The following is a 23171-nucleotide window of genomic DNA, read 5'->3' as shown; positions in this document are numbered from 1 at the left end:
AACAAGTACTCATCATGGGTACTTTCCTAAGAGTATGAATATTTTGCCATGAGTAGAATTACTTTGACACACCTATAGCAAAGATGACAAATCATGAGTACAATCGAGTATGAGTACTTAGGCACGAGGAAGAAAAGTTGTGTGTAAGAATGAGTACCGAAACTGTACTTAGAGCTTGTGTCCTACCAGTTTGGAATTACTATCACACTTAAAACATGAAGAGACACCTATCAAAACAAACAATCTAACAAAAGGCACAATCATACAATGACTACGTTCATTTCAGATACAAATAAGGACATTCACTTACTTTAATTTTGGCATTGTATTCTCCTCTACCGCCAAACAAACCAAAGCCGCCAATCAAGATATCTGTGTCCACACTAAACCTCAATGCTTCTACTGAATGGCCCGAATACCCCCAGCCACCTCCAAAGCCTGTTATAAGAATGGGAGAAATAACAACGTATTGTTAACAAACACTTTATAATACTTGATATCATTATCTTGTGAATATATTAAAACAGATAATGAAAAAAACCCAATATTTAGACAATAATAACTGCGCACCATCTATTTCGAGGTCATTGTGCGAAATCGGAGGGTTTTGTTTTGGGCCGAGGAAAAATACCTAAGCCCAAAACAAAACCCGACAATTTCACACAATGACCTCAAAATAGATGGTGCACAGTTATTATTGTCATTCATTACCGTCGTATCTAATATTTTGAACAAATCAAAATAACATTTTATGTTATTTTATGCCATAAAACGCTGTTAAATATAGCCAGTTCTTATTATTGCTGTAACCTACCCAACAAAAAATCAGGTGAATATAACAAGAGCTACCAATCACAAAAGCGGGACGGCATTGCGTAGGCGTTGCCATAACGCTTAGCTTGTTGCGCGTCAGGAGTCATTGCGAGTTATTAATGACCTCGCAATTAGTGCGCGGTCAGGCAATCAATTTCTTTTGATTGAATCACAGGCTTCGTGTATATTAATGAGGTTATGAATGTTTCTTCTATTCCATATCTGTGTCTACACTAAACCTCAATGCTTCACTGAATGGCCTGAATACCCCAACCATTTGTAACTTATTGGGTCTTCGGACTAATAATCCTTAAGACTATTATTAAACTTGTATCTGACAGCAAGATTCTTCGGTAAAAATTTGGTTATCATGTCCTGTGGTTAATCTTTATCTTATCAAACCAGTAACATTATATACATTGACATTTTATACTAGTTCAGGTATTGAAACTTTGCTGACGTGATTTGTGCTATTTCATTCTCTCATAATAAATCATTATCGACCTTACCTTCAAACCTAGTGACTGTATTGAAATCTTCCTTAGTGTACACTCTAGCTATACTCTGTCTTTCCTTCTCCACCTCCACCACCATCATTCCCGCCTCGTGTGATGCTGCTAACGTGTCCAGAGAAGCCAGCATGTGGAGGGCACAGTGGGACCGTGACACATGCATATCGTTGTTTGTTGGTAGTACAAGCTCCGAGTTCAGAATGGATGATGTTGGTGGAAGAGTGGGTATGCTTCGAGCAGCAGGTCTGATGATGTTGTAACTGGATACTTCAGCAGTTGATGGTTTGTAACTGTAATAATATTCAAGATTAAAATGAACAACATGAAATTGTTGGAAGCAGGGCTCGAATTTAAGGGAGATTACCAAGGCCATTGCCTGCCCTTTTTTTTCCAGTTTTGGCCAAGGCATTCTTCATCACTTGTTGGCCTTAGTGCCCTTCTTTGTCTTTGCTCAGTGGCCTTGACAATTTTTAATCAAATTACAGTACCAAATTACACAAATATATTAAAATCATCACCATCTAGACCCTCCTATCACCATTAGAAGCCATGCATTATACTCCCAGTATGGCTACTGACTTTTCCTTAATACAAGCATCTTCCTCATTCGGGATTGCTTACAATTAGAATGCAAACGTTTTGAGCTACAAATACCAAATTAATATATTTCTATTTTCTATTGCTACTTCAACTTTACCAGATGGGCAAAAGCTGGCAAAACTAACCTAAAAGCCATAATGTATGATTTTATAAGGCCAAAAAATAAAACATGCAAGGGTAAACACCATTTACATTTGTATTTTTATGTCTGCAATCACACTCTCTACAGCACCAAAAAATTATGTGAATTTTAATATTAATTAAATACTTGTGCAGTTCATACCATAATACAAAACTTACCACCACAGTGCATCATAGACTGGATCCAGGCACACTGCGCAATCAGAGAAGCTCTCTTGCTCTGCTGCTGTATAGCTACAGCACTTGCCATCAGTCCTGCTCACCATAAGACATTTCACACTCAATGCAGATCTACTACTTGGCAAGATTCCTGCAGGTAATAGTAATTATTATAAGTGTTGATACACATCTTGCTGGACATTGTTTTAACACATACACTAGGAAAAGTGGAACGGCGTCATTTTCCTATTTTTGGCATCAAATGGCTTCAAATGGCATCAAATAGCTTCAAATGGCATCAAGTGGCTTCAAATGGCATCAAGACGGAATCAGTGATGCCAATTTGGAATCAGTGATGCCAATTTGGAATCAGTGATGCTAATTTGGAATCACTGATGCTAATTTGGAATCAGTGATGCCAATTTGGAAGCAGTGATGCCAAAATGGAATCAGTGATGCTAAAATAGAATCAGTGATGCTAAAATGGAATCAGTGATTCCAAATTGGCATCAGTGATGCTATCTTATCATCAGTTTGGGTGTCAAGTACTTTTTAAGCTGTCAATCAATCAATCTTATCTTTTCTTGTTAGTTTATGTCTATTTGTTCAGCATCAGTGTTGTGCTGAAACCAATGAGCTGTGAATATATAACAGGCAGCAGCTTCATGTTTGAGTACATATAGGGCTCAGGCAGGCCCGTACGCAGGATTTTATTTGGGGGGTGCTGATTTTGAAAAACTGGACTTTTTTTCCAAGGGGGGAGGGCAATTTTGTGGAAAGTGGACTTTCTTCCCCAAATTTGGACCATTTTGACCAAAAAACCCCCCAAAACGTAAAAACCTGATTTTTTGCTACTGCTTCATCATAAATTCTTAAATTTTGGAACTTTTGTAAACTTTTGCAAATTTGGGGAGGTGCGGTCGCACCCCCCCTGCGTACGGGCCTGGGCTCAGGGTCATGCAAGCCTATTTATCCTAGAGGCCTGACATATTGATTTTTTCCACATAATGTAAAGACAAGTACATTTTTAAAAACCACAGGAAATCTATTAATAGTATTACTGAAAAATAAAGTGGAGTAGAACTGAGAAATAAGCCAGAGACTTGGCAAGTATGTCACAGACTCCATTATTGTTCCTCTGAACTCTTTGTATCTAAAATGAGAGAGTCTGCATATATATATAGGCCTAGAAGACTAAGGAGCTTTTAAAAGTTCAGATTTCTGGAGTTTTTAACATGATTTGGGATATTGTTCCTAATCTTTACACCCTTGTATTGCCAAATTATTCAAAGTCAGAAGCAAATTTAGTGTTACAATTATGATTTGCTGCATTAGTTGAAAACATATATTGTTAAATGCTGGGGGGTAACACATTCTTGCAGTATTTTTACATAAATGTGCCAATATTCAGTTTACATGATATTAGTCAAGAACTTTGAGTTGATTATTTTGATAAACAGTGGATTTGAATGACTTCTGCACTCACTATTTACTGATTGCCCGGAAAGCAAGTTTTTGTAACATGTAAAGCTTATTTTTACTGCCTGCAGTCAGTCGATCCTGGAAATCTTTCCAGGATATGTGCTGCGCTACTCCAGGCAGTATGCCATAATTACCGTAATAATATGTTTTTATTATAAAAGTGCTGTTATAGGAAGATATATTTTGACCTTATACAAAATTCTAATGCTATTTGAACATTTTATTCGCAAGTTCATCAATATGATTTCCCTAGTCAGATTTTGACCAACAGTAACACCCAAGAATTTAAATTTATCACATGATTTATTTCCGTGTTATCAAGTGAAGGTTTAAATTTGTCTTTAACTTAATTAGTTTTAATATGAGTTCCAAATAGCATATAATTATTGTTTTAAAGAAAAAATAATACATGTAGCACAACAGAATCATGTTTAAATTTAAGGTTTTGTTATTTTTTCTTAATTAATTTATTTTTTTAAATTCTTGTTCACAGTTATTTTTCAGCTTTGCAATAATACAACCAATTTTAAATCTGTCTGATTTTGTTCCATTAGCATTGGTCCACACCAGTCTTAAATTTGGTTGAAAGCAAAAATATATACTTGAGTGCACTTTAAAGTATTTATATTTTAACAGTTAAAAGGCTTATTATATACTATTAGGTTAGATACAATCCTCTCAATTTCTCAAGCAATCAGCTTATCTGCTTATAATCACATAGCTGTAAATTCACATCCAATGAACTTCTGTGTTAACTTATTGCATTGATGACAAAGCAAATAAGTGGAAGCTTTCATTGGTATGGAGCTGAATGAGATATAGGCCCCATATCATGTAGTGGTAGGCGCTGCCAGGAGTAGTGGCTGTGTGAAAGATGGTCAGCGTAAGTTCCGCCAGGCGTACGTCTGGGTGTACGTAGCGAGCTAGCTGTAATATCCGCAAGGCATATGTTGCAATGTGAACGCTGCTATTTATGCCTGGCACCCGGTGTAAGTTTGACCTTTTTTTTTATTGGAACTAAGAAATGACATTTCGCATGGTTGCAAAAGGTCACGGAAACACCGGAAGTGGTAGCCGATATACGCCAACCAGAAGTTAATGTAGTACTAGGAGTAGGTTAGGTGTAGACACGTGGTAGGAGTAGGGAAAATATTTGTGGAATTTTTTATCAATGTTAGCGTAAGTTTACGCCAGGTGTAACTGAAAATATGAACATGACTATTAGCATGTGTAGTATCAACAATAGTGTCACCTTACATTGTGCATTTATTTAAATTATTAATTCAAAATGGTATTGGTTAAGTATATGTACAAGTATCAATCAATGAACTTCTCTGCATTGTCCGTTGTCAACAATCAATCATTGGTAAACCTCCCCCTCTCGGCCCGCCAAAAATCTCTAGCCCCCCAGTAGCGTGGCGCAGCCCCCAGACAAAAAAAAAGAAAAGAAAAAGTGCCCTCTGACAAAAAAAAAAAAATGAAAGAAAATCAGGAGGGCAAAGGAAAAGAAAAGGGCAAGGAGCCCTTTTCTAGCAAAATTCAGGGCCAAAATAGTATAAAATACAAAATTTTTCCACGCTACGCATGCACATTGTAACAATAAAGCCCTTTTTTAGCCGGATAATGGGCGAATATAGTGTAAAATACCATTTTTTTCGCACTACGTGCGCACATCATCCCAGTAAGGCCCTTTTCAGGAAGCTCAAAAACATGCAGTCTCTAGGTATTGTATGATGCAACTGCAATTTTTTTCGTCTCTGCCCCAAAAATTTTATTTTGCCCCCCTGAACAAGAAATCTGGCTATGTCCCTGAGCCCTCCTCTCTCAGCTTGCCAAAAATATTTTGACCCCACTCTTTGCACATGCCAAATTTTTGGGATCCCAATTTGCAACCTAAAATGGTCCAGATATATATTGTGAACGTACCAAGCTGAAAAAATTGCATATTTTAGAGTTTTCGTACTGTTTTCCTAAGCCTTTTTTAATTAGACTTTAGAGCATTTCATTTAAAAGGCGCCCATGAATGTGTGCCAAAAATTACTTGCCCCTCCCCCTTTGGCTGGCCAAAAGTTTCTTGTGATGTCCATTAATTTGCTTAAATGTTTTTTTATTATTTTTATTGCCTTTTTAAATCTCTATTTCAAGTTTGCCGCATTTGGCCTGCATGGACCAGATCGTGTCACATAATGTGAAAATAGGGTCTTTCATTTGATATCAATATATTTCATGATCATGATGATTAATAAAAACACTGTAGACTACCAGTATCACACAGTATATGTCAGTAATTCCATTAGGAATTGGTCACATTTACCAGAAACATTTATGTTTTCTATTTGCATGAATACTTGAAGGGGACAACATTATAAAAAGTTTAATGAATTTGATTTTCCAAATATATCGGGTCAACTTCCGTTAAAGGCTCGGATAGCGATGTTTTCACATATTTTTTGTGGACCTGAGAGCACATCAGACATGTCAGACATATCGAATTGCATTTGGAAAACAAGAAATATACTTCTGATATCAAAAAATTTAAGACTTTTTGAAATTTGTGATATATATACATGTAATACACATTTTATGGCAAATGATTAAACTACGCAGCCAGTTTGGTTACGCTCCCTGGAGTCGTAGGAGACTACGATTTACGATCGTTCAGACATATTATCATAATCTGGAAAATCATGATAATATGTCGGACCAACAGAAAATCATTCCGTTTTACTACAAATAGGGCGAATTTGACAGTTTGCTCATAGATTTAAGTTGGATCATGTGTAAGTATTACAAATATTGCAAAAAATCGGTTTTGAAAAAAATAAAGGTATATTTGAAAAAAGATCGTACATTAAGGCTTTAAATATCAGAAATTAAAAAATATATCAAATTTTAATAATTTGTCATTAATTTAAATTTGTATTATATCGCAAATTTAAAAAAAACACCAGAATTATTATATCGGGAGGACATTCTTCGTATTCAGAATGCAATTCTATATGTCTGATGTCCTCTCAGGTCCCACAACAAATACTGTGCAAACATTGCTATCCGTGTCCTTAAACATTCGAAACATTACATTACTCACTTTTGACTCACAAACATGGTACATTGTATTGCCACCATGGGGCTTATGTTATGTGTATGACATCCTTTTTGTATAATTTCTGACAAATTCTTACAAGTTCTTTATAAATTCTGAGTAGAAGTACTGATAAAGTTGATAAACCTAAAATGTAAAGTGATGGTAGAGCTGTCATCCTTTACATAATCCCACAATCATCCAGCATAAAGATTAGGAATATGCTAGGAGTTTCCTCTTTTTTAGGGAGCACTGAAACATTATAAAGCATTGTCCATGTGTGTCATGGGTGTGTGCAATTGGTTTCAATTTTGTTTCCTCACACCAAATGACCCTTAGAATAAAATGACATGAACAAATATTAGAATTTATGACCCATTCCAGGAAAATAAACCTTCAATGCATTAAAAACAAAAATTTCCCTCCTTTTTTCTAGCTTAGTTTGTCTATTTCTCATATATAAATATCAAATTAAAATGATTTAAACATTGTTATCAGCCAAACAATCAAACACACTAAATATCTAGCTTGAGTCAAGTTTAAAAGAGGAAATTTCACCTCAGCTTCATCCTGGGAGTTTTCATCATCCTTTTTGTACATTTTCTGACAAATTCTTACAAGTTCTTTATAAATTCTGAATAGAAGTACTGATAAAGTTGATAAACCTAAAATGTAAAGTGATGGTAGAGCTGTCATCCTTTACACAATCCCACAATCATCAACCATACAGATTATGAATTTGCTAGGAGTTTCCTCTTTTTTAGGGAGCACTGTTATAAAGCATTGTCCATGTGTGTCATGGGTGTGTGCTATTGGTTTCAATTTTGTTTCCTCACACCAAATGACCCTTAGAATAAAATGACATGAACAAATATTAGAATTTATGACCCATTCCAGCAAAATAAACCTTCAATGCATTAAAAAACATTTTCCTCCTTTTTCTAGCTTAACAGTTTGTCTATTTCTCATATATATAAGTATCAAATTTAAACATTGTTATCAGCCAAACACACTAACTTGATCTGATGAGTCAAGATTAAAAGAGGAAATTTCAGCTGTACTGCTTCATCATGGGAGTTTTCATCATTCTTTTGTGTTTTCTGACAAATTCTCACTTTTGACTCCAGGAATCCATGGTATCACAAATGGGGCTTATGTTATGTGTATGACATCCTTTTGTATCATTTCTGACAAATTCTTACAAGTTCTTTATAAATGTTGAGTAGAAGTACTGATAAACAGGGGTAGCATTAAGGCAGTTTGATGAATACACAGGAAAATCTGGCATCTGGCTAAAATGTTGTGTAATTTTCAGATATTAAGCAGAATTTTGTTTTGATTAAGATGATATCAAATATATGTTTCAAAGTTGGAGGTAACTCGACTTATGGCCTGAAACACAACCCTTATTTGGCACGTAAAGTCTATGGAAAGCTATTTTGCGGTCTGTACCCATAATCCCTTAATCATCCAGCATAACGATTATGAATTTGCTAGAGTTTCCTCTTTTTTAGGGAGCACTGTTATAAAGCATTGTCCATGTGTGTCATGGGTGTGTGCAATTGGTTTCAATTTTGTTTCCTCACACCAAATGACCCTTAGAATAAAATGACATGAACAAATATTAAACTTTGTGACCCATTCCAGCAAAATAAACCTTCAATGCACTTAAAAAATGGTTTCTTTCCTATTTTCTATCTTAGTTTGTCTATTTCTCATAATCTTTTATATATCGGTGATCAAATTAAAATGATTTAAAAATATTGTTATCAGCCAAACAGTCAAACATGCTAAATATCTAGCTTGTGTCAAGTTTAAAAGAGGAAATTTCACCTAGAGCTTCATGAGTTTTCATCATCCTTTTGTGTGTTTTCTGACAAATTCTTACAAGTTTTTTTTATATCCAGCATAAAGATTAGGAATTTGCTAGGAGTTTTCCTCATTTTTAGGGAGCACTGTTATAAAGCATTGTGGATGTGTGTGATGGGTGGGTGCAATTGGCTTCAATTTCATTTTCTCACACCAAATGACCCTCAGAATAAAATGACAAACATAATAATCAAAATAATATTAAAATTTATGACCCATTCCAGCAAAATAAAAATATATTTGTTTTTTTACAATGAGACTTACAAATTTAGCCAATTGTTATATTTATTTTCTTAGTTTGTTTATTTCTCATGACTTGTATAGTAAACAAGTTAAGTATTTAGTGATCCTAGAATCCTCTTGTCAGTAGATATCCACAAAAAACCTTTTCCCAAATTCTGATTTTGCATTTGGAAGTTATGCATGATTATGTGTATTACACTGCTCCATTGACAATGTGTTGTAATTTTGTTCTAGTGTACCAGAATGAAATTCAAACTACACGATATTTATTCTAAACGAATTAACCATTACTGAACCAGGTCTCACTAAATCTCTGAAGTTGGAGCACTAGCAAGCAGTCTTGATGTTGATCATGGTAAATCATATGGAAGACTAAACCTAATGTATGTTCAAACCAGACTCATCAATGCTGATGATGGTGATTTCAAGTGGGATTATAATTCCTGGATGGCATCATAATGTTGATTGTCACCACCTGACTTGTCCTTAATTAATAGCTATCAATTCTCGCTATTACGCAATAAAGAGGCGCCGCCAGCGGTTTGCGATGTAATCGTGATGTATCATGGGAAAAGTTAGACATCCAAGTCCGCATACTGAATATTACCATGCTATTACATAGGAACATGTGACAATATTTTTTTAGTTTGTCAAAATAAAGGTGTTACACGCGAATCGATACTCAATAATACTTAATGTGATTTGAAATGTGCACAATTAATTTTTCTCTATCGATTTGCGTGTAATACGTTATATTGACAAACTAAAAAATATTGTCACGTGTTCCTATGTAATAGCATGGTAATATTCATATTGCGCGGACTTGGATGTCGACCTTTTCCCATGATACATCACGATTTTCCCATGATACATCACGATTACATCGCAAACCGCTGGCGGCGCCCTTATTGCGAATAGCGAGAATTGATCATCTCTGTTAATGTTCATGATAAATAGGCCCTTACTATTTTTTTTTAAACAACAATTTTTTTCCATTTAATTTTTTATTATAATACTTGTTTAATTCAAGTGCACTTAATTGGTTTTTTTCATTTACCATATTAAATGCTCTCCTACTGGAAGTGATTTATTGTACATATATAATATAATTCAGTTTTCGTTCATGAAAGTTCATCTGTGTTGGTAAATCATGATTTTGATTTTGAAAATTCCGAGGTAGATATTAATTCCTTGTGTTTGGATCAAAAGTTTAAATCAAACTCATAATTCAGTTTTCATTTATTTTTGTGTACTTTAGGGTCCTACTTACATCTTGCGAATGGTAGTGAGCTTTGACAAAATTGCTTTGATCATTTCATAGTGAGCGTGTAGCAGGCGTGTAGCAGAATTCAAATATCACAGCTATACTTTTGTAGGTTCTGTGGTTCTTGAGTTATGTTGTAAGGAAAGCTGAAACAACAACACTAAGCTTAATGACTTAACTTGAGAATCATTTTATACTTAATGTATTAAAGGAGGAATTTGTGATCCTAGCATCCTCTTTTTATAAAATTTTTCAGTAGATATCCACGAAAAAAGCTTATTCCCAAAATTTCAGATGATTCCGATTTTGCATTTGCGACTTATGCATGATTATGTGTATTACACTGCTCCATAGGACACTGTTGTAATTTCGTTCTGTTATACCAGAACGAAATTCAAATTTGACGATATTTTCGCTCAACGAATTAATCTGCAAGAAATTGTTGGTACATAAACATTATGTAGCCAGAGGTTTCCAGTGGTATAAAAATCTAAATTGTTTTTGAGAAAAGTGGGGGGGATGAGACTGTGGATCAAGAAATGCCCTTTTTAAGTAAAGATATAATACCTTCAATGGGGGGGCCTTTTTGTGGTAATTTTACATAAAATTGGTTGATTTGCCCCCTGAAATTCACTTTTTCCCCAATACCCCCCCAATAAAAGCGCCGCCACTGAATACCATTTGAAACTAGCAAAACACCTTATTTCGAACTATATGACCATCTAATTTTGTTCACGTCACACCAGCCTTTTGCCATATAATTTCATTTTAATTAAGACCAAAAAAATAGCTTCAAAATTGCTAATGTTAATATTTTTGTATGATGACCTCTTTGGAAATCAGTTCTACTACTGTGTAATTTTTGTCACTGAAGTATTTTAAATCCTGAATAAAAAATGCACAAACAAATAACCCTGGGGCCCTGACCAATGATTTGTTGTGCTATTAACTTACACACAAAGCTACTGACCTTATAAGAGCACAACACTCATGCTTAACAAATAGACACTTTACTTAAACAAAAGATGAGATTGACTGACAGCTTAAAAAGTACTTGACACCCAAACTGATGATAAGATAGCATCACTGATGCCAATTTGGAATCACTGATTCCGTTTTAGCATCACTGATTCCATTTTAGCATCAGTGATTCCAAATCAGCATCAGTGATTCCAAATTGGCATCAGTGATTCCAAATTAGCATCAGTGATTCCAAATTAGCATCACTGATTCCAAATTGGCATCACTGATTCCAAATTGGCATCACTGATTCCATTTGATGCCATTTGAAGCCATTTGATGCCATTTGAAGCTATTTGATGCCATTTGAAGCCATTTGATGCCAAAAATAGGAAAATGACGCCGTTCCACTTTTCCTAGTGATATTGATGTACACATATTACGAACTCAAGACACTTTAAAGTATCTTGAGTTCGTAAACTCAAGATACTTAAAAGTATCTTGAGTTCGTAATATGTGTACATCCATATCAAAAGGATGCACTTGTCAGCTGCTACATGTGCCTCTTTTTACATGATAGCTACAGGAATAAATACCAGACTCATCTCAAGTACAGGTCACTTCAAATCATCCCAAAGTCACATGGTTTAGGAATGTTTTCCTAAAACATGTGACTTGGTGATGATTTGAAGTGACATCCACTCAGAGATGAGTCTGTTATTCATTCCTATAGCTATAATGTAAAAAAAAAGATACTTCGTTAGCTGAGCACCTGGATGTGCTGCTCTTGATTTATCAATCAATCTTCTTGTATCAATGAATATTGGCAGGTTTGTTGGCAGGTTTGTCTTATCTTAGACCCTCACTCACATAAAGCTTTTCAGTAACTCACCTAATACACTCCTATTGGCAAACACTAACGAGTTCTCCAGCATGTGCGGATTAACCAGTGCTTCATCCACCTTCAAGAATGTCTGTTCGCTGCTAGCACCCACCCATGTAGCTTTGCGGCCATGCTGAGGTCCGATGTCAGGTACCAGACCAGCTTTACAATGTGACATCGCACCTGATGCATTGGATTCTTCTAGTACAGGTCTGCAGAGTTGTCCCTTCTGCAAAGACAAGGCATTATTTAACATATGTTTGGTTAACAAATCTATTCAATGTATATATATATATACATTCAGTACAGAATGAGTGAAGCCTCATCTTTTAACTGGTTTATGATCAACTTGCCAAAGTGAGTGTTGTGTGAAAAAAAAAAGTGAAATGATTTATAGTGTACTACGCACAAGCACAACGCCTAGGCGTTGATCCACAAGCTTCAGCACACTTTGCAGGTTGTCGCTGACCACTACAGCCCCACATCATTCCATAAACCATTTAACAACAACTCTGGGACTTAGCTGCTTAGAAGCGCACATCCTAGACATTCCACAATTGACCTTCCCAGCCAGGATCAGCTCCAGAGTTTCGTACAGGTGGCAACGAGACAATTAGCAGGAAGTTCAAGCTATGTTGTTCTTCATTTACTGATTTTCAAGTAACTTAAACAGTTTGGAAGTCAATAAGATGTGTTTGTATTATGATCAATCACTGTGGTTTTGTTTACATTCACAACTTCAAACAACATGTTTTTAGTCCTAAAATGCTCTCTATACCAACAATAGGCAAAATATCCAATTCTCGATCATGAGAGGACGTACGGTACCTTCTGCGTCAGCATACTTTTCGTGGAACAACATGATCGCAAGACCTACATGACCGAACCTTGACCTTGCCAAGCAACAACCATATTCAAAAACCCTGACCGGTCAATTCTCAAGAGCTGTGTTTACGTGGTAAGCATTGTGGTATGCGCATAGAACGTTCGATGCAAATATTTGTGCTTACCCAAGTTGGCTCTCATAGATATTTTGCCTGTAATTCCTTACAGGATTACACTTTCAGCTTTGTCATAGTCATAGGCACAAATTAGAGGAGCAAAACTGACTCCTGTAACAGCTAGAAATAAGACTTCTTACCTGAAAGTTGCCACAAGTATACACCTGTCCAGTAACTGATAACAGCACAGTATGATTGGCTCCAGCAGCTATCTGAGCAATACGCTCTGGCACATCAACTAACACTGGTACATTGCAACTGTTGGCATGGCCTTGTCCTAGCTGGCCATGATTGCCATGACCAAATGCGTATACTTCTCCATTCTCTAGAAGCACAACTGTTAAAAAGACGCATACAAAAAATGTGGATGATTAAAAGTTTTGATTATACCCTTCACTTCCTCTTTTTTTTGGCTTGATCGTAAGCAAGAGTTGACATAACAAAGTTTTACATCCAATCAGAGATGTTGAAACTCTTTGCACATTTCTGAATCCTATGTAGCTTTTTGGTACCTGAACACTCAACAAATAATGTGCTTCTATTGGTCTCGCAGTATCATTGTGGCTGAGAGGCATAAAACACCATTGTATTTGGGTACCTGTCTTTGACAAACATAAAGTTTGTGATATATTTTGCCATGTGTGGAGGGAACGAAGACAGTCAAGTGTCTTGATTAACTGCCTCAGAGATCTCCAAATTTGATATAGGAAGTTGCAATCAAAACCAAAGGTTTTGCAATAAACCCAGTCCAGCATAAAAACTGACTATAACAATAACAGTTGTCTGACATAGGCTTATAAACTTCCAATTGGACAGTATCCCCACCATGTCTTTATTCTTTTCTGTGGATCACAAAACATTCAAATGATTGCGCTTGCAATCCACAAGCAAAAAAAAATCAACAAAGAAATAATCGGAATTACCAAGCAAAAAATTGATTGTATGTGGCTGAGAAGCATAAAACACCATTGCATTTGGGTACCTGTCTTTGACATTGGCCTTTGCGGGTAGGCCTGTGAAGTCGTCACGCCGATGAGCACATCATTACTGCCCACTTCACAGCTTTGAAATGCGCAGTAATGGTGTTCGCTAAACGATGTTCACATCAGCGTGACATCATATGACGACATCTCATGTCTACCCGCTAAGGCTTACGGAATTTACCGGATAAGTAACTTGACAGGCCTGCGCATCTATTTAGATTTTCTATGATTTGGACGTAAATAAACAAAACCCATCATCCGTCACCTACCTGTATGATGTAATCCACACACAACTTGCTTAGCAGGTGATTGGCCAGCTGAAGCAATTGTGACCTGTCCTGGAGGGTGTATTACCGGTTGGCTGTATTCTCTCTCTGGTTCCTTGTCATCTCCACTGGCGCTACCCTCATCTGTAGGCAGGTCACAAAAAAAATTATTTCAGTTTGCACTCCATGTAAGAAGCAAAAAAATATGCAGAATTGACATGGAAAACTTTTGATTGGACATTAAAAACTTACTTCAGTACTTCAAACATTAGATATATTTCTATTGCATCAAGCTCAAATGTTTTAGTTCTTGTGAACTGCTTTTCCAATTAAAAATACTCTTTTAAGACAATACAACTAGAATTCCGCTTCTTCTTCCTTATTAGTGCCTCCCTCATATGTACAGGGGTGTGAGTGACCTCTATTGAAAAAAGAGGAACTTTGTTCAAAAAAGAGGAAAAAAGAGGAAAAGCACTGAAATATGCTCAAAATGGGCTGAAAATGAAAGAAAAAGCTGAAATTTTGCCTCAAAGAAATTTCCAAAAAAAGAGGAATTCAGCTTAAAAGAGGAGATTTCACACCCCTGTATGTATGAGTATTATCGCACAGCGTAGACAAGCTGTACTTATTTTTTACTCTGGAACCTAGAGTAGATTAGTATATTTTTGAAGTACAGTCAACAGTACCGGGATGATCCCCTGCTCATTTCGAATAGCCTGTGACGTTCTTTAACCTGCACACTGCATTAATGTCAGAAATACATGTACACGGGACTGACGGCTTAAAGTGCCCTCCGAAGCACTAAGCAAGTAGAGTGAAGTGCCTTGCTCAAGGACACAAAGAGCCAGCCGAGCTCAGACGGACCTCGGATTTGAACCCTCGACCCTTGGATTCACAGTCCAATGCCTTAACCTCTTGGCCAAGCTCCCCTCTCGCTTTGCTTATGAGCTAAAATGATCCATCCAGTCTTAACATTGAAATATTTGAAATTTTAGTTGTCTTAATAATAAAACCTTGTCTTAAAACAACCTTCCAAAATTGAAAATCCCATTTGTCTGGTATATATAGTTACAAAATGGCTTTTTGATTATTTTCTATTATATTTGCAAAATATTCACCAAGTATCTCAGTTTCATTATTGGCGACACAATTTTAACGTGCTTAGATCCAATCTTAACACATATCTTATAATTTTCACATCACATCATTATAGTTTGTGATATATTTTGCCATGTGTGGAGGGAACGAAGACAGTCAAGTGTCTTGATTAACTGCCTCAGAGATCTCCAAATTTGATATAGGAAGTTGCAATCAAAACCAAAAGGTTTTGCAATAAACCCAGTCCAGCATAAAAACTGATTATAACAATAACAGTTGTCTGACATAGGCTTATAAACTTCCAATTGGACAGTGTCCTAACCTTGTCTTTAGTTTCTTCTGTGGATCACAAAAGAGTCAATTATCATTGAGCTCGCACTCCACAAGCAAAACAAATCAACACAGAAATAATCAGAATTACCAAGGAAAAATTTGATCGGACATTAAAAAATAAATTTTACTACTTCAAACATACATACTTTATATAGCAATGATCATCTTCAGTCCGAAAACCTTACTGAAGAATTCCAATCTGCTTACAAGCCAGGCCATAGTACTGAGACGGCCCTTTTGCGGGTTAAGAATGATATTGTTAATGAACTCGGTAGTGGTAGAATTGTATTATTTGTTTTGTTAGATATGTCTGCAGCCTTCGATACCATCGATCATAACATTCTTGTTAATAGATTTCAAAATGAATATGGTATCGAGGGTTGTGTTTTAAAGTGGTTTGATTCTTATCTCAGAGACCGTAGTAGTAAAGTTTGTGTCTCAGGTAGTTACTCTTCTGTACATAAGCTTAAATATGGCGTTCCACAAGGATCTGTCGCAGGTCCACCGATCTTCACCTCTTACTCTAAGCCTGTTACCAGCATTTTTAAGCGCTTCAGTGTTGCATATCATATCTATGCTGACGACACCCAGCTGTATGTGAGCTATGATCCTAAGGTGTCCGGTGATAGGAAGCTGCATAAGCTCGCTTAACAAATTGCATTGCTGAGGTTAAAGCGTGGATGTTGAAAAACAAACTTAGGCTGAACGATTCTAAGACAGAGTTCTTTATTATTTCGTCTCAAAAACAAAGAAATTCCATTCAGTGCGTTGACCTGAAGATTGGTGAATCTCACGATAGCTCCTGTGCCTTCTATTAAGAACTTAGGTATCACATTTGATCCTTGTCTCAAAATGGATTTACAGGTGTCTTCACTTTGTCGTACTGTTAATTTTCATTTGCGCAATATCTCACGTATTCGTCGTTTTATAGATCAAAATACATGTGCACATGCAGTACGATCTCTTGTTCTCTCTCGGCTGGATTATGGCAACTCTTTGTTAGGTGGCATATCAGCTTTCAATGCACAGCGGCTGCAAAGGCTTCAAAATCGTGCGGCACGCTTGATTTACTGTGTTGATAGGTGCACGAGCACTTCGCCGTTATTGCGCGAACTTCACTGGTTGCCAGTCCAGCAGAGAATAGACTTCAAGCTCCTAGTGTGTACAACTGTGTGTATAAATTAGCACCCATGTATCTCCAAGACCTTCTTCGTAGTTATAAGCCTGGTCGAGCTGGCCTTAGATCATCTAAAGATACTTTGCGCCTTGAAGTTCCATCTACTAAACGCGTAATTAGCGATAGCGCTTTCTGTGTTCTTGGACCCAAGCTTTGGAATCAGCTTCCCATTAAGATCCGTCAGGCTCCCAGCGTAAAAGTATTCAAAAGTTATTAAAACTCATCTTTTCCCCAAAGAGTAGCTATCTTTGCATATAATGTTTTTAAATATAGTCGCTTTGGTGTAATAATGATTGTAATTTATTGGTAATATTGAATTGATGCTTTTATTTATGTGTAATTTTACTATATCATTTTTGCATTGTATTTTATATTATTCAGTATATTCTTTCGTGTTTTTAAATTGTGTATTTTAGTATTTATCTTGTAAAGCGCCTCGATCTATTGAAGAGGCGCTATATAAATGAGCAAATAATAATAATAATAATAGCACCAAGCACATGTGTACTGGATAACTAAGAACATTCGCTCACATGTGTTTTAGTTTGTGTGAATAGCTTTCCAAATTCAAAATACTTTATTAAAGACAATATAACTGTAAAGAATTCTGCTTTGCTCATGTGAGCTAAATTGATTAATCCAGTCTAACATTGAAAATGTTGCAATTACAGTTATAAAATTATAATCAATTGGTCGCATTGACTAACCTTGTAATAAAATAATCTTCAATATTCAAAAACCCATGGGTGGTACTTATGGTTGCAAAATACATGGCTTTTTACATCATCAATTTTCTTGTACTTTCTTTTATTTTTGTACAATATTCCCATATCTCAGTTTCATTATTGGTGACCAAGGGTGAAAAAAAGTGTGAGATGGGAGCAGTTTGGTCCCCAGAAACACTGAAATGGTCCCTGGTTCCATCTCAATTTTAGTGGACCAGGGGACACTTTACTCACATAACTGGCCCCCTGGATAGTGAACTAAATATTAGTGAATTTAAATATTTAACTCATCCAGCACATCTTCATTTTTATTGGCCCCTTGGTGATTGGAAATGGCCCCTGTTTCCTAGTTAGATTTGTTGAACCAGGTGCCGATGAAAAGTAGCCCCATGTCCACCACTCCTTGTTTTCACCCCTGTTGGTGACTCAATTTTTACCTGCTTGAATCCAATCTTATCACATATTTTTGAATTGACTTCCACATCACATCATTATAGTTTGTGCTATATTTTGCCTTGTGTGGAGGGAACGAAGACAGTCAAGTGTCTTGATTAACTGCCTCAGAGATCTCCAAATTTGATATAGGAAGTTGCAATAAACCAAAGGTTTTGCAATAAACCCAGTCCAGCATAAAAACTGACAATAACAATAACAGTTGTCTGACATGGGTTTATAAACTTCCAATTGAACAGTATGCCAAAAAAGAAGTTTGTCTTAGGAAACTGCATGCAATGCTTTTGAAAATTCATATTTTAGCACATTATTTTTCTTCTTCTAAAACAACTTCTTTTATTTACCTTATTCCCTACTGTTGGTATAATTAATTCTCAAACATAAGTGTATGTGCTGAGCGTTGTGTCAAATGTGTGTACACACTTCACTGAAGCTCTGACCTTGGCAACTGGCTGCCTAGTAATAACATTGTGTAGCATGATTGGTTTATTTTCTTTTAAGTTGTGCGCAGTTCACAACGTCATATGTGTGTTGCATGCTTGCAGACGCACTCTTTGCTTCAAATTGTACATGTCGTGTCTGAGAATTAAATACAGCAGCAGTAGCTTGTCTTTGCTTTCTTCTGTACTAATGTTTTGTCTGGCAAACAGATCAGAACATTCTAAAAATATAAAGTGTTGTACACAGCTTCGTAAAAAGTTTGAAACATGATGTCATTTTGAGTGATTAACACATGACTTACCCTTGGCAGCCTTGTCTTGATTGACAATGAAACCGACTCTGCGGTGTTTGCCGTCCTGCCTCATCATGCTGTAGCGTAACTGAGCCAGCAGTTTATGTTGTAAGATATTGCCATGTTGCATGAGAGCACCAAACAAGCCACCGTGTCTCCTCATCTGAGGCTCCCCAGCGCATGTTCTACAGCATCCACACTTGATGCAACCCGCATCCCCTGCACCGCATCCACAAGGCCTGTCAACACAAAAGCACCACAATCAATATCTATCTATGAATACATACGGAAAAACAATACTTCTGCCACAACTTTTTTTAGTATAAAAAAGTCCACATAGAATTTTTAAGACCATCATAAAGAATTCTAGGTCAGTAACTATTCACAGAATTGCTGCAGATCCTCCTTACTGCATTATGGCTCATGAAACGACTTGTCATGTTTGTGGAGGTAACATACACAGAAACTAAATTGCCGTCTGAGATCTCCAAATTTGATTAGTACAAACAAAGACAGTCAAGTGTCTTCCACATCACATCATTATAGTTTGTGATATATTTTGCCATGTGTGGAGGGAACGAAGACAGTCAAGTGTCTTGATTAACTGCCTCAGAGATCTCCAAATTTGATATAGGAAGTTGCAATAAACCAAAGGTTTTGCAATAAACCCAGTCCAGCATAAAAACTGACAATAACAATGACAGTTGTCTGACATGGGTTTATAAACTTCCAAACAAAGAGTGTAAGATAAGAAGTGATCTGTGAAAACCCTTCACATGTCGCATATCCTATTTTGTTTTATAAAGATAATAAAAAGTCCAAAACTGCTTCTTTATTTTTTCAATCCTCCTTTGCTCATAACTTTTGATGTTGAAGTCACAAGTACAAACTGAAAACAATTCCAAAAAGAGTTCTGAATTTCAAGGGTTTTCACAGATCACATCACAAATACTAGTTTGGAGAAACAAACATTCAATGTTTTTATCTGTAGATTACAAACATTTGAATTTTGAATTCAAACTTTGTGAAATTTATTGACACTATAGTCCATATACCTTCCTCGAGTCAGTAAAGTAAAATCAAATTTTGACATTTTCTCAAAAAATGTTAATTTTTGCGAGAGTTGTTATGCTTGATTCTTCCTTGCATGATTTCCTATCTGATAATGTATAATTTTATATACTTCTCATCATTAAGTTAGAGATACAATAAACAGCAATATCTAAATTACAGACTCGAGAAAGGCATACAGACTATATCACATAATCTGATATAATTGCAAAATGTCATTAAAACGAAACATTTCTCAAATCAATAATATTGCTATTTTGGATTTTTAACCAATTCAAACTTTCAAAATCACAGCCAGAGCTCAGGATAGAGCTCTAGTTAAGGTCACATGACACTTGTCAGCATACTTCTCAATACAGTTAAGCCAGATGCACAAAACTAAGCTAACACATGCACATCTGCCATATGTTTTGTTATCATGCAAGAATAGATTAGGTGAGTTTTAGCAAGTTGTCTACATGTAGGATTAAATATTACAGTGGTCTGATATCAAGCTAAATATAACAAATAGAAAAACATGTGAAGACACACAAATAGTACTGTGGACCCATTTCTTTGTCTGAAATTTGTACACAAAGCTGTCTAGCAGCCCCACATTAGACTCAACATGACAATTTGAACTTATGAGACTTTATTCCACCTGTATACTCTACTAGGAATTATTTTGGTACCTAGCTATGTGTGACTAGCTACTCGCCGCCTTCAAAATGTATGTTACAGCACTGTGATCAGTGTGAACTGCGATGACAGTAACAGTTTGATGTATTCTGCTGTGAGGTACATTGAATTTTTATTTTATTGACAGACTTCTTTTTTTTTTTAGCTTCCTAAATAATTTAATTTTTAATTATCTTTTAGAAAGCACTGAATATGGCTTACATAAATCTTCTGTCTGACTTCTCAGTCCAAGAACTCTTTTGATATAATGTCAGGCTCAAACCCACACTCATACTACTAGGTCTGTCTTCACAGACTGTATTACATTTAATTTGTATACTGAAAGTCTATTCTAATGTTAGTTATGAACATGTAATATCACAATCAATCATTACATAAATGCAAAATGCAGATTAAAATAAATCATTTTTAACATACACCTAAATTGTCTTTAGTGATGAGCCATGCTAACACATGCACACTTCATCAGGGATGTGAATGGTCTTGGATCAAAAACATGTTTACCACTTGGTAGCGATCATGCTTAGTTATTCCAAAACTGAATTTCCATGGGTTCTTGAATAACAGATCTTTCTGATCTTCTAAGAATTCTGAATCCATCTTTGTCCCCCGTTCAATAAAATTTTGGTCTCTAGATTCCTTCCTTTTCCACATTAGCTATGTTCACAACAAAAATAATTCTCTACAGACAGTGGATGGTTTGGATTGGAAAAACGTTCAACCCAAGTGCTCACATTAACAATCTAGCAATGGCAGCCGTCAACATCATCCCCACGCGCATGTAACGGTGACTGTTACCATGCACAATAGTATAATATAGACTCATAAAAACTTATTACGCATGCAACAGCAATTAAATCTCATTCATATATTTATAATTCATCGCAGATGGACGTTCAATGTATCATCTTCATTACACGGCAGAAACACAGATTTAAGGTTTGGGACAAATAAAAAACGCGTCTCGAAGAAGCAAAAAAACAAAGAATTCCGCTGAAATAAAGAACTCTCACATCCCTGAAATATGAAAAATAATAAAGTACTTACCGATCTTTTACACCGGGTTTCACTATGTCATTGCCCTCACTGTCGACAAAAACCAGAGACATGAAAATTGGGGATTAAAATATTCAATTCACTGCAATTGGGATAAAATATCTATTCTATTTATTTCACTGTACACCAGTTTTCTCACATTTTTATCACAAATGACGGTTTCCCCCAATTCTTTCAAATCAAATGGCAGTTGCTCATCACTTTGTCTCTGATCTTTAATGAGGCAATGGCATAATTATGACACCACAATTATCACAAAATTTACAATTGAAAAATAAAATACATGCACAGTAAGATCCACTTTGAGAATGATGAGAAAAGGAAGGGCTAGCTGTCTTTATAGATGCATGCATGTTAGGCCCAAAAAAACTGTTTGATTGGCGTAACCTGACCGACCCTAAAAGTAGGCCCGACCAAAAAAAAAAAAATTTTATAAAAATAAGAAAAAAGTTCCAAATCCTTTATCAAACGCAATTTACAGCTTTAAAAGTAATTAAAAAAACCTACCTACCGAATTTTTTTTTTATACTACACCAATCAAACAATTTTTTAGGCCTTATGGTGGAGATTGGACTATTCCAGTTGAAATCCATACACCCCCTACAGAACACATGACCGTAATCTTCCACACAGGGAGTGTGAATTTCAAATGTGGTCACTTGATTGGGGGGATGCTGTTTGAAATTCACACTCCTGTGTGGGAGATTACGGTCATATCTTCCATAGGGGGTGTATGGATTTCAACAGGAATAGCCCATTAATTCCACATGTGGATTGATCAATAACACTTGTTATTTAATTCCTATTTAGGGCACTGGTCCAATGATCTGTTTAACCTTTTCCAAATGCTCCAGCATAATTTTTGTATTTTTTGAAAAACAAACAAATAATAACAATGATACTAATACTAATCAACAATCAAGCAATTTGATAATATCCTTGGGGGCAAGAATCCGAGATAACTCATTTAGAAAACTAGAAGAAATTAAATGTGGATTAAATATTAATATTCACATCACAAACACATTCCAAATGATATGCAACACATAGCATGTTAATATATAACAACTATTCTACAACCAAACACAAATTATACTGCCAGTCCATTATTCTCGCATCTTCGTGCACTGCATATTTTGTTGTTGAAGGAATGAAGGGGATACCTAAATGATGTGTTTGAATCAATTATAACATCAGATACCTGTACACCACATTTAGTATGAATTTTAAATCCTCTATCATTTACTAATACCGCTTTGTGGTCAGGGGTTAAGTTTTAAGGTACCATCATGCAAATTCAACTGGCCTTTTAACTAACAAACAGCACTTTTAAACCCTTCAAGAGGGTGAATTGTAACTTACCAGTATTTCGTCAAATAAACTCCCCGGCGTTACATTTTCCCAAGGGGGGCGTTTATTCAAGGTCAATTTTAGAACGATAAAAACGCTAAAATGATGAAATATGAACTAGAAACACTGACTTATGGCTCACTTCGGGTTTCCAATCCAGATTTTCGCCAATTATTGACGCTATTATTGACCATGTGGGGAACTTGGTAAGCTTACTACATAAGATGGCATGGAAATAT

The 23171-nt window shown here is 35.9% G+C and overlaps 1 protein-coding gene across 1 annotated transcript in view; it reads right to left on the bottom strand.

The window, feature by feature from the left end:
* Positions 1 to 23171, bottom strand: part of LOC140159991 (E3 ubiquitin-protein ligase MYCBP2-like) — a 142657-nt gene that overhangs the window by 62274 nt on the left and 57212 nt on the right. Inside the window, 8 exon segments of the mRNA XM_072183257.1 lie at positions 311 to 438; positions 1323 to 1615; positions 2226 to 2376; positions 12018 to 12237; positions 13150 to 13346; positions 14262 to 14402; positions 18787 to 19016; positions 21574 to 21612. Coding sequence (XP_072039358.1) covers positions 311 to 438; positions 1323 to 1615; positions 2226 to 2376; positions 12018 to 12237; positions 13150 to 13346; positions 14262 to 14402; positions 18787 to 19016; positions 21574 to 21612 — 1399 coding nt within the window.

The sequence above is a fragment of the Amphiura filiformis genome, chromosome 9 (assembly GCF_039555335.1).
Source record: "Amphiura filiformis chromosome 9, Afil_fr2py, whole genome shotgun sequence".
In the NCBI taxonomy this organism is placed as follows: Eukaryota; Metazoa; Echinodermata; class Ophiuroidea; order Amphilepidida; family Amphiuridae; genus Amphiura; species Amphiura filiformis.
This window is presented reverse-complemented; position numbering and strand designations above follow the sequence as displayed.